At 35.3% G+C, this 13850-nt stretch overlaps 1 protein-coding gene across 1 annotated transcript; it reads left to right on the top strand.

Moving 5' to 3' along the window:
* The first annotated feature begins 9016 nt into the window (after positions 1-9016).
* LOC125652819 (peptidase inhibitor 16-like) lies at positions 9017-12173 on the top strand. Its single transcript, XM_048882237.2, has 6 exons — positions 9017-9094; positions 9958-10014; positions 10591-10720; positions 11556-11659; positions 11779-11864; positions 11978-12173. The coding sequence occupies exons 1-6, from the start codon at positions 9017-9019 to the stop codon at positions 12171-12173; spliced, it is 651 nt and encodes a 216-aa protein (XP_048738194.2).
* Positions 12174-13850: the final 1677 nt, after the last annotated feature.

The raw sequence follows: 13850 nt of genomic DNA, 5'->3' as shown, positions 1-13850 counted from the left end.
GATACAAATGAAAAATGAACACATTAAGAAAGGTTTCAAAAATGTAAATATAAGCAATGAATCATTATTTTTTTTGTTGAAAGATGAAGTCTCATAACTGCAACGGTGTGTACAAACAAAGAAAACGTTATAACACGCGTTATCCTATGTGTATGCACACACCGAACGTATTTAAGAGACTACATCTTTCTTTCTTTTTATTTTAAAAATCATTGCTTAGATAGATTTCAATAGAAATTAAGCGGCGATAACACAGTGACTGTAACTACACTATATTATTGAACAGCTTTTAAATTAATTTTAAGAATGAAGCTTACTGACTAGGATGAAAACATTGCAACTCTTCATTTTGCGCAAAAATCATGAAATGACAATTTTTCAAAAGTTATCTCAAATTTTGTTGCATAGTTGAATGTATGAACTTTGCGAAAATAACACTTATCTAAAGTTGAAAATTCTCGTTTTAACGCAAAAATTAATAATTTTTTATGGCCTATACAGAATCAAAGTACTTAAAGTACTCGTGGGAGTTGAACATTGTGGAAATTCAGTTAGAAAAGATAGTACTGGAAGGGTAGGGGGATAAATGACTGAATATTATCATGATTTTAGATACAAATCAACTGTTGTTGTTTTTCAAAGCGTTACAACAGCAAACATGGATAATGGAAGGCCCATGGGCCACAACGCTCCTCGAGTAACTGAAGTCGTGTTGTTGTTTTCTAGAATTTCACCCCTTTATATTCTCATAAAAAATGTGACCACATATTATGGCCCAAACATTCAAATCAATATGGTTATCAATGCCTTGCAGTTGTGAAGAAGTTTTCCCCCTGTATATATACATTCAAGTTTAATCCTAGTTATAGCTAATTCTAAGGATTCATTACTTGAAAAGGTAGTCCAATATGCTAAACTGTCACCTGAGTATACTACAGTCCTGTAGAGGATCAATGGAATGGTAAATAATTGTATAATAACTCAAAATAAATGAAATGCAAAAAAATTAAAAATTGTCGGGCATCGGAAATGCGCAAGCCGAGTTGCGCAAGGAATGGGTATAGAGGGAACCGGCAGAAAAGTTTTCAAGAATTATCAAGCAGGGAGCAAAATTTTGCGTACATAAATTTCAGCCGACTTAAATCCTTTGTGACCTTGACCTTTAACCCTAGACCAAAATCAATAGGCTTCTTTGTCTCATCAAGGGCGATAATCCATCTAAGTTTAATTGAGATCCTATAATTTGTTAAAAAATTATAGTGCAGAAAACAAAATTTTCTCCAAATTTCAGTCTATTTATAACCACTGTGACTTTGACCTTGTGACCCCGGAATCGATAGGCTTCTTGTCTTACTTAATCGATCTAAGTTTGATTGAGATCCTATAATTCGTTCAAGAGCTATGGTGCGGAAAACAAAATTTTCTCCAAATTTCAGTCTATTTATAGCCAGTGACCTTGACCTTTGACCTAGTGACCCCAGAATCGATAGGCTTTCTCATCTTACTGAGGGTGACAATCCATCTAAGTTTGAATGAGATCCTATAATTTGCTCAAGAGCTATGGTGCGGAAATGAAATGTTGATGCGTGCCCGCCTGCCCGCCCAAAGGCACTTCATCATATCATAAGCCGAGTTCGACTTCATAGCAACTCCGCTAAAAATGAAACACTAGTCAAATAATGTTATTTATTGCCAAGGTATTTGGGATATTATACTGTGGCTCAAACAGGGGGTGAATGAACCTGACAGTATGGAAAGCATATAGTGGAATCAGACTTGTGATGCTGGAAATCTATAGTGATTAATAAACTATACATGTACAAGATCCATAACTATTTTTTTTTTTCAGTTTGTGAGGGAGAATCCTGATGTCTCTTTCATCTGTAGACAAATAAACAATGTATTTTGACCAGAGCAATTTCCAATCCTTTTTGCAGCATAAATTCAACATTGTGGCAACTGGGTTAAACTTTGATAGTGAAGTAATACATGGCAGCACCTTATCCCATGCTCTTAAAATTTCTGTTTGACACACACTCATGACATCCACTCAAACATTACAGAGTGCAGCAAAATCCCATTGTAATAGGGGATTCAAAATGGATAACTGGTACAAAATATGGTACATACTATTAAAAAAGGATAATGAATTTGACATATTGATGTCTTGGAAAAGGAAATTCTGACATCGGGGCTCTAAGCGTTTTCAAACATTGTCATTTGATAAAAGTGTTCTACATTTTTAAAAATAGAGATTAATATGTCTTTACATACATATGTGAGAAAGTTTCCATTATTCCTAGCCGAGACATACCATGTATGCGCAAAAAATTCATAAACAAATATCACACTACTCACGTAGAAAATGTGGACCTTAGCGTCATCAAGCGCAGCGAAACACGCCATTTCGAGATTATAGTCGACGAAAGCTCGGTAACAGTAATGAATAAGGTACACTCATTTTGTATCTATTTTGTGACTTTCTTTATTAAAAGGAACAGTTCTCTAATGTGTAACGTGCAATTACTACGTAATTCAATAACTTGAAGCATGAAGAAGTTACACTTTGCCACCGGATTTATAAGAAATTTTATTTCGTATTCCGATCCCAATCGAAAGTTGTTGACTGGGAATGACGTGTTTTAATTCAATCTACATGTAACATCAAGCATTTTTTATATCACATTAAAAAAAACACCAAATATATACACATACACAATGTTGTAGAGTTATTTCTTGTAAATTTTCTGAGGTTTCGCACCATATTCGATATTTCGCGCCACGGTGTCAATAGGGCTTGTGTGCAGTTGTCGTTCGTTTCCCTATCAATGTTTATAGGTGACGCTGCGCTACAAACGACAATTTTCAACCTTATCTTTTATTTTTCTATGTATATCAGTATCAATTTGATCGAAATCTTGTATTCAAATTGATTTGAATACAATATCATTGCATTTATTTACATGTCAATTATCAAAATTAGATTAATTCAGAAAAGTTACATGGATTATTTAATGGCGGATGTTTATAAAAGTTTATGTTGATTTACCTAGGAGTAAATCAGCTGACACAGAACCCTCGCTGACGACCACTATACAAATCAATACAAATTACTGCGCAGAAAAGTGCGTGATGACCCAGGGAGATTGAACATAGTTCAACTCCCAAAAACATTAAGTCTCCTCCTTCCGGTCATCAGACGCATGCGCATAGACGGTAAACAGTGCAGCATGTCGTCAAGTGAGAGATAGTGTAGTGGTTGGACAGAGTTTGCGAGAAAAGGTGTGAAAATAGAATGAGATAAAACTCATACATGAACGAAAATTTATGTTGGGATCAGCATGACCATTAGAAAACCAAGAGCTAAGAGAAACACACGCAGGACTCCGTGCCGGATACAGGATTTCCAAACGGGGATGTGAAATTCAAGTATTATCCAAAGTACTCAGCCATTTTGGGTGCCAAATCTGGAGTTTTACTCACAATTAGTGGCAAAAAAGGGAGGGGGTCCTGCCCCCTCTAAATCTACCATTGGAACTAGCGAAGACATTGCTTTGAAAGTAAGTCTTGGTGCTAATTTAAGCTGAACACGTCACGTGTCACACTGGTCAATGGGAACTTAGAAGAGTTTCTGTTAAAATCATAATTTAGAATTACCTAATTATAAGAAACGGGGAATAATTTCATACTTGAAAGACGAGTGTGAACTCCCTTAGGGGTATCTTACAACACCTTTGCTGCCATTCAAAATCACGTGATGTAAATACATGTACATGTATTCAAAAGTCCGAGTCAGCATGAAGAATTCCGGATGATCTTCAAAGCGCGGTTGAGAGCAAATTGATGCATCCAAATTGTTCAAAATTCTCAGTATGAATGTGATCTTTATCATTTTATCAATACGTGTTTTAAAAGACACTGGATTAAAATGTGGAAAATGAGTTGTAGTGTTGACCATGTTTATCCTTTAGAAAACACAGCTAGAATGTGATAGTGGGAAATCAAACAGAAAATCAAGGTTCCCACAAGGACATCTGGGAACCGTCGCGGTAGCTCAGTGGAAGAGCGTTAATTCACTTCGTAACCTGGAAGTGATGAGTTCAAGCCCCGCTCATGCCATGGGCGCATTAAACCTAAGACGTATAGACATGCATAGTGATTGCTTCTTCGCCAAACGCTCAGCATTTAGAAACGAGAATTATGGGTATTTCGGATATAACCTTAAAAAAGGAGGTCCCGTGTCGCAACAGGCGTTGGCAAGTTAAAGAACCATCACTGCTGCGGCCGTAAGTCTGAATTTGTGGTACTTTATCTACAGCTGGTGACGTCTGAATACGAGTGAAATACATGTATTCGTAAAGCAAACAAACAAACAAACAAAGGACGTCTGGGACCATTGTGTTTCTGTCAATTCCCGGGCACTGTTTATTTACTAATATTTACATTCTTTGGTATCTTCACAATTTGTAATGATAGACATTTTCTCACGAACGTGCTGTAGTTGTAAACAATGCGCGTATGAATACAAAACTACTTGATAAATGACGTTTCACGCTGGCATACATCTGTATCTTCCATGAAGTGTGCAGGCATGAGGCGTTGCAGTTCATACCTTCATATATTTAAAAAAAAAAAATGAAATATATTTCTTATATTTACATTCTACTTTCATTTTTATCGGAATTCTCAGTCGTTAAAATAAATGTATAATATTTATCAAGTAGGTCTGTATTCATATATGCATTGCTTACAATTGCAGCGCATTCATGAGGAAGATATTCAAGGCCAAACTATTTTACTATAGATCAGGAAATTTTCAGAATGCTAAAATTATCGATAGAAATATATGAAGAAGAAATCCCTACAGTAAATTGAAATATAAAACAGATTATGATTACAATAAATGACTTTTGCTGAGTTTAAAATTTTATGAAATTATGTTATGAATTGTCTTCTCGAATAAATGCCTCTTGCTATAGATTCGGTAACTCTTGGAATATCAACATATAATATTTAGATCAATTTCTGTTGAGGGTTAATAATTTCAAAAGGTTTCGACAACTTTGACACCTGATTCCGTGTCAAATTCTATTTTTATTGTACCCATGCTTTAAAAAAAAAAAAATTTTGATTTTATTTAATCAAGGGAGGTAAACGTATTTTCTTTCTAATTCAGAATGTCTTAAAGAAGGAATACCCATATCTCAAAGAAAATATTTATCTAATGAAAAAGGGATGAAAACGGCTACGAATAAAGATTAAAGATTACTTATCTTATTCAACAAACAATATACACCTAGAAACAATGTCACGGAGCTATTTTGGGACCCTAATTAAAACGTGGCTTGAATCGGTCAAATTGATCATTCTCGTTACTGCTATACTACATGCACGGACCCTGAGGCGTGCTAATGTACGTACCACTTGCACAAACGTAATTCTGAACGGTTTGCACAAAAGACATCGTCGGAAACCCACGGTCGGTCGCTCTTGGGTTTCCGACGATGCACAAAAGGCTGAATGGGTTGGACAAACTTAATTTGCTGATCACATATTGAAATCAGATATAACATGGTTGTTTTTCTGAATAAACAACAAGACAACTTTGAATGAAACGCTGTCCACTTTGTGAACGATCTGCACGATTTTACTTGGTTTGATTCGGCATAATTCGGCTCTTCACGGGGATATGGTTAAATATGAAATAAATCTCAATATAGTAATAATTCTAATATGCAAAATTCAAAATGGATTAAAAAAAATGAAAAAGAACAAATTTCATCTGTGTAGCATTGTTATCATCGTCTCAAGCCACGGAATGATTTCAAACGATGCATCCAGGATTTTTCTGTGCTCTTTCTCTCTACATCGGTCCATATTGGGTTATGATCAATAACAACCACTTGCATGTCTTGCCAAATATGACCTTCTTTGTTGAAGTGTTCCCCTACGGGTTCGGTCACGCGTTTGATTTTGATGGTTGATCGGTGGTTGTTGGTCCTAAGTCTGATGTTTGTAGTTTCCCCAACATATTGTTGTCCACATTGTTTACAATTGATGAGGTATATGCAGTTGTTGGTTTTACAGGAGAGTTGACCCAATATTTTATACGTTTTGCCTGTTGTGAAGCTTTGGAACGTTTCTGAATCATGGCTAAATTTGCAAAGCAAACAACGCTTGTCTCTGACCCGTAGGGGAACACTTCAACAAAGAAGGTCATATTTGGCAAGACATGCAAGTGGTTAAGTTGTTATTGATCATAACCCAATATGGACCGATGCAGAGAGAAAGAGCACAGAAAACTCCTGGATGCATCGATTGAAATCATTCCGTCCAGGTGGAATGAATATGAATGATTTCACGCGCATGGATTCAGGATAAATCCTTAGTTAAAATCAGTTTCCACAGCCTAATCGCCAAAATTCACCCGATAAAATATCTTATTTTGTATGATTAATATAAATACAATTCGTTTCCCTCGTTTCAAGGCTCTGACCTTGAGTTTCTTAATTTAGCCTTAACGAGGATTCCCCAAATTGCGATTATTGTTTGACCTTCAATACTTCCTGGTTGTGTTAGAACATCATAGGAAATCATTACAATTATGAATTTATGTGGCTCTCTCTCTCTCTTTCATATTCTGATCTCGACATTGCGGCTTTTATTCGTTTTTTAAAAAAAAGGAGGGGGGTGATAATAAGAAAAAATGTATTGACCTTGAAGACTAGTGTATCATTAATATATCATATTGGGACCTCTGGGCTATGTTAAAACATTGTTTTAAATTAACATAAGTTCGGATTCGCATAGCTCTTTATGTTGCGATATCAGAATTTCTAGAATGCGGCTTTAATTTGTCTGACCTTGAAAAATATATTAGATTGAAATATAATACAGTATCTTTTTCCTTAGACTTCTCTCCTATTTACCTCTTGGATTGTTGATTTTAATGCGAGATCTGTGTCTTTTGATTGACTTTGTTTGTTGTTTAATCGTGTTCTTCTGGCAATCATATTATTTGTCGTTGTCAGCACCGTTTACCATATCCGAATCATCAATGGTACGGACTACCAAATATTGTTTTGAACTTAATCACTCCATATCATTATCTTCCCATCATTTTATTTCATAATCACATTGTTTTGAAAGTTTTCCCTCTAAATTTATCTGATTTCTGTAATTTTCAAGAATAATTGTAATTTACATCCCGACCCGACCATGGTACAAACTCTCTACACCATCGTCAGTAAACACGCTTTACAACGAGACCACCATTTTTATCACTCAGTACAACAGTGTATCATTCTTGTTACCAATGTAGATTATTGATACTTGTCGTTTTTTCGTGGTGTGTGTTATTTGTTTATGTAATATATGTCTCTTGATAAAGACGTGGGTTGCGTCGAAAATTTGAGTTTTAAATAACCAACAGTGTCGTGGTCTTTTTAGTGCTTTTATAAATTTCTTTACACACACACACACACACACACACACACACACACACACACACACACACACACACACACACACACACACACATGGGCCGAAGGCCCGTCCGCGAAGCAAGGCTCTAAAGGTAACACGTATGTAAAAGAAAAAAGTCAAAATCAGCAAAAGAAAAAGAGACAATCTCAAAATACGTTCACTGAAATTTTCGTGATCCATATGGACGCCGCCATTTATTTTTTCATTACCTGCTTCAACAGTTATTCGTGTTTTATTTTGAATGCCAATAATAGAAGACTCTGACGTGCAATTCGTAATTTAAACACTCAGTTAGTTTAAAGTGAATAGTATAATTATCAATGTAACAGGTTTTAGCAAATAATTACATATAAAACCGTAATACGACTAAATAGATGAACGAGTTCATGAGTTTCTTTAAATAAGAATATACGATAAAATTACGGTTACATTTTTACCATTTTGAATTTAGTGGTTAATTTTATTTAGTTTTATAACGGCCTTTTTCATTGCATACGGAATGTATTATTGTTGTTTATAATTGTTTTCTTTGGCAAAGAGAAAAAAGTCGAGGCTAAATGTGACGTCACAATGCACAGTTTACGTCGCGTTGCGTTTTATTTCCCGCGTTCAATGAATAGGCGGATCCTGTAAAACTGTTGTCCCCATATAAACCCCTTTGATATTGAGATGTTACTGGGTTTTTAGCGCAAGGAAAATTTCATTAAAAATATATATTTTTAAATGAATCATAACCTACCATACTTAACGGAATTATGATTACCACTTGGGACACTCCAATGACCATTACATGGTTCGTTCGGTCCAACGGTCACACCGTATACATATTAGCGAGCTTCGTCGCGACGAGCTCGCTCCAATGATTACGCAATTGAGTCACGTGGTTTGCTCTTCATCAGCTGAAAAATGATGGGGACAACCTATAATGCCTCCGGAAAAATGTCGCCGTCACTGCGGTATACTTCATTGACAATCCTGTAATTAAAATAATTAGATTGATTAGAAAGTATAATTAACGTTTTTAAATTCCAGACAAGCTTTCTCATAGCTTCAAACGTTTTGTTTTTGCTTGGTTTGAGAGAAGAAAAAACATTGCAGCTAATATGACGTCACAATTTGTAACTGTTTACACCAAGCGCGTTATATTTCCCGCGTTAAATGAAGAGGCGGATAAAAGTCGTGTTTCAAAATGTTAATTTAATGGGCTTCGCTCGTCTCAACGGTCACACCGTACAACATATTAGAAAGGAAATTACATGTAGAAGACAAGTTCGTATATCTCGAACCCCTGGATAACTCGAAGTCTCGGACTTCGAAATACAGATAGTTTACTGTAATTACTTCTAAACATATTTCCAGGTAAATGGTCGACATTGTGTTGAATCAAACAATCATTTATCACCTGTAAATACTATCGGTTATCTTCTAACCTTGGTGACGAGGGGGCCTTTATTAGTCCAAGACTAATATTCCGTTATCTATCTGGTATAAAAACTAACCTCGACACAATTCTGCCCACTAATTTGTAAAGATGTCGATTTTAAAATCATTTCTGTGTACTTCGCTTGTTGCAAGTTTCTTTGCTTCATCATGGAGTGATTACGTCACGGTAGGACTTTGTGATTTTGTTTTGAGTTCTTCAAACAAACAATGAAAATCAAAACTAGAATAAGAAAAATTTAAATTAGACTGATTGGGCAAAAATAATAATAATAATAAAAAATAAAATTATTTCATTAAAAAATTGTAATTTGTTTGAATAAAGGAAGTAAGAGATATTTTATCCCATGGATACTCAATACGTAAATGGTGATTCATTTAGAATTCTTTTCACATATTCGTAATAAACTAAAATGTGAATACCTTATTGTGATGACTTATTATAGAAATAAATATTGGATCTTTAGAATGAGGCGAAGCAAAAATATTGTAGTCATATGCGAATACACGTATCAACACTTCGCCGCAAGTTACGTCCCTTTGCGGGGTAAGCCAAAGGTCAATCGGTGAAAAACCAAGTTTTCCTTCTTTACCTTACCAAATGTAAGATGTTATTACTTTGAATTTTAGCCAATTACCAAGTTTTCATACAAGTTAATGGGTTGCCCCAATCTGGGGCATATTGTAGTTGACTGCAATTGATGGAAAAATAACAGATGTCAAAGCTACAGATAGGAAAATTACAAAGGCCAACGTAGGGAAATACGATTTTTATCCGGGAGATGGCGGACAAGGGACGTAACTTTCGCGAAGTGTTGATACGTGTATTGTCTCTTAAGTCATTCAAAAAATGAAAATTTCTTACCTCTTAATTTGATATTTAACGCCCCACTGTAATGCACGTCTTTACAATTAAGAATACTAATACAACTAAATTGAATGTCGAAAGATATACGTAGATTTAGAGAAATCTTTGAAGACGAAAAGCGTTCCTCCCAATATTTAATTTGTCTCCTTTCTATTCATTTACAGGAACACAATAAGTTTCGTGCATCTGTTCATCCAACAGCAGCAAACATGTTGAAAATGGTAAGCACTACTATCAATCTTTCTGGTATCAAGATTCTGAACATAATAAATTATCAGAAACTTTGATTTTTGAAAGCTATTCATCTTAACTCACGAAATCTTCAATTATAAAAAGCCGCCTTCCACAGCAAGCTGAGCTGTGTTCATGACACGGTTGTTCGTAATTAGCCTTTCTACTGCACGTCCGAGTTTAGTGTTTCTTTCGCTCGAACAAGACACGCAAATTGTTTGATGACTGGTCTTTACAGGTTCAAATGCCGCGTGACTGAAATTGATAGCCTCCCCTTGCCGTCCCCTCCGATAATGTTTTCAAATACTTCCTACTGTAAACTATTGAAAACCTTAAACGATGAGACTGAGCACCAGTAATAGTAAAGCCGGACATGCAGCAGTTTGTGTGTTTTAACCTTTGATATTTATTTATGTAAATACGTTGTGTACCTTGGTTGGCTTAGCATGTCTTAGTGTTTGATTTCAAGTTAGTGAAACTGACCAATACCGAGGTTCATGCAGTCAGCTCAGTGTTTTGTCATTTGCATTGTGAAATGTTTAGAGCCTTTTCCTTGAATTGTGCAGACGTGGAGTGATGAACTGGCTAAGATAGCACAGAAATGGGCTGATGGCTGCCATTTGAATCACAATTCACTGAGGTCTCAGCAATCCTCGACATTCAGTTACGTGGGAGAAAACATTTACTGGAGTACACGTAAGTGTCGTATATATTTATCCCAGTAAAACGGACTATTGTACAATGTATTTATACATATCTACCCCAGTAAAACGGACTATTGTACAATGTATTTATACATATCTACCCCAGTAAAACGGACTATTGTACAATGCATTTATACATATCTACCCCAGTAAAACGGACTATTGTACAATGTATTTATACATATATACCCCAGTAAAACGGACTATTGTACAATGTATTCATACATATCTACCCCAGTAAAACGGACTAACGTACTATGCATTTATATTGATTAATTTAGAACATTTACTTAAAAGCAAATTAGTTTTACAGAACGATAGTTCTTCTGAATCATTTCGAAACTCCACCTTAATCTAGTACATGTATATCAAGTCAGTTTGCTTGATCTGCTTCAATGGTTTTCCAGTGTTACTAAAGTTGAGTAATTTAAAAATCTCTAGATTCAGTTTAGGTTTACTACTATTCCGGACATTTTTTGTTTATCTCCGGAACTTAGTTTTCCATTCTTCCTGACACAAACTTGTCATCTGCGATGTATTCTAAAAATGGCCCGAGAGGACTCTGAACCTGGGTTGATTTTTAAGCACTCATTAAAGCGTAGCAAATAGATTATATTAGATAGTCAAGAACTATGTCACTGATGCACAAAAGAGAAAATATGTCCGAGTGCAATATCTGAAATTACATACTGTGCTTTCGGACAACTATCAATTTCAAATGATATTAATATAAAGAATTTCCAGAATAAACGTCGCTTCCATGTGTGATACATGAGACAATTCCATTGGAGGGTGTACTTGTAACTATGTGTGAATTTTAAAACTAGGTAACCACACAGAAGAGTACGTAGTGGACCACTGGCACCAGGAGAATACGGCTTACACCTATACCAACAACACCTGCGCCGGCCGCTGTGGTCACTATACACAGGTACCAGCAAGCGTGTTTAAAGATCACAAATTATGTTTTATACTCGTTTGAGAGATTCCAAAATTCAAGAGAGCAATCATTTCTATTATGTACACCAATCTATATTGATTTTGTTCTAGGAAATTTGGTCTACTTCTGAGTATATAGGGTGCGGCAAAGCCCACTGTGGCAAAAACTATTTTACCGTCTGCGACTATGGACCAGGGTAAAAATCATGTTATAGTACTTCTATATCGTCATACAAGTTAATCAGTCTAACTTGCATTTTTGTAGGAGTTGAATGTTCATTAGTAATTTCTTCGCGTTTTTAAATTTCAGGGGAAACTACCGCGGAGAAATTCCTTACACTACAGGAACCCCTTGCAGCAAATGTCCTCATGGCTATCATTGTGAACATAAGCTGTGTACAAAGTCAAGTGCCACTCACACCACGCATGCTCACACCACGCATGCACCCACCACGCATGCACCCACAACCACCACTCACAAGCCGCACCACCATCATCATGGTTGAAGATATCACTGTAACGCGCTCATGTTACCATCGTTGCCTAAATCATATTGTATAGATGAAGTTGTAGACTCGAAAGGAGGCGTGCTTTTACATTTTTTCCTTTAGAATTATTTGTAGTCATGGAAAATAAAGTGATTTGCCATAATTTCTGCTTCCAGCTTAATTGCAATTCAAAACAACTGAAGAATGATATAAATTATCTCACTTCGAAAAAGGAATCGAATTAAACAATAGAAACCATACATTGTTTTACCTATATATATTACATCCCTTTTAGAAAATATACACAATATTTGCATTTGACAGCACTGAGCAATCCAATATTGATGTTGAACATTAAAGTATACGAAACTATTTAGCGACTCGGTGCATTATAGGCGCCTGGGTCAAGGATATTGCACTATAACCTATATGTAAACAATGGAAGAAATTCGAACCACGAATAAATATTTCTCTCTGATCTATGGTGTCTCTATACATTTTTTCATGTTCCAGGAAGCGTGTCATTATCACAAAACACTAATTTATCCACGTTTTAAAAAATGTCTTATCCCACTGATTCATAATATATTACATGTGAACATTCATATTGTCTGGTAATAAGCACCTTTGGAGCAATGTGCATTTATGGTCGTCTAAAGCAGTTTTTTTAAATTAATTAATTTTTTTTTTTTTTTTTTTTTTTTTTTTTACAAAGTTGTGACTTAGAGTAAAAGTAGGGTGGACAGACAGGCAGACATAGTGATGCCTATATCTTAAACGTTTGTTTCTAAATGAGTGAATATATCGAATTGATTGGCAAACCAACATGGCCAGACGTCAACAATCGAAATCATTTGAAACCTGTTATTGAATGTTTGGACACAACCGTAGTGGGGGAAATGTGTTAGGATTTTTAAATATTAAAACGGTGATGCAAATAAAACTCCGACCGCGCGCAGAAAAAACTGCGCCGTAAATCGAAGGTTTATGTAAGGGGGTAGATATGTAGTTCTTTGGTCTGTCCGAATTTCCCCCAATGAGGTACAATAATAAACACTACCTAAAGACTAGACGATATAAGTACACAGACTGTCTGCTTGTTATCCCAGAGTAAAGAAAAAATTGGAGGTTTTGGTTGTCGTTCGTTAGCCCCAAAAGTGAGGGGCTACAAAATTCACAAATTTGTTTCCTTTACCAAATAGATACTACATTTCAAATTTGATAAAAAAATTACCTAGTAATATTTAAACTGAAGATGCTAAAATGTTCATACATTAAAACACGATGACGGACAAAGCAGATGACAGTAGGTCAGACAACCACATCAGTGCGCTCTTCTTCCTAATGGTCCCCTATCATCAAGGTACAGATATAACGTACAATTTCCTCTCCCTCTCTCTGATAAAGAATTGTCAAAAAACTTTATTTATTAACATATTTTTAAGCTACCAACTTGCAGCGTGTTTTGATATAATGATTAATTTAATTTTTAATCATCTGTACTTTAATGTATTGAATAATGAATTGTTTTGATCTTTCACAAATGCATCATCAATTACTTTTTAGTTGATTTGTTTTGTAACAGAATATTTGTGAATATCAGTAATTTTATTTTAAATGATACATGCATTATTCCATGTTTACTTCCGATAATAAACACTAGACATGCATCATTATTTAACAGCCTTATCTAAT

The sequence above is a fragment of the Ostrea edulis genome, chromosome 5 (genome assembly GCF_947568905.1).
Source record: "Ostrea edulis chromosome 5, xbOstEdul1.1, whole genome shotgun sequence".
Classification (NCBI taxonomy): Eukaryota; Metazoa; Mollusca; class Bivalvia; order Ostreida; family Ostreidae; genus Ostrea; species Ostrea edulis.
The sequence above is the reverse complement of the archived record's forward strand: the minus strand, read 5'-3'. Positions and strand labels throughout refer to the sequence as shown.

Bases quoted from the DNA above. Each gene is read 5' to 3' on its own strand.
- LOC125652819 (XM_048882237.2), top strand. From the start codon at position 9,017: ATGTCGATTTTAAAATCATTTCTGTGTACTTCGCTTGTTGCAAGTTTC. The intron at 9,095-9,957 runs GTAGGACTTTGT...ATTCATTTACAG, and splicing joins CATGGAGTGATTACGTCACG to GAACACAATAAGTTTCGTGC. The intron at 11,660-11,778 runs GTACCAGCAAGC...ATTTTGTTCTAG, and splicing joins GCTGTGGTCACTATACACAG to GAAATTTGGTCTACTTCTGA.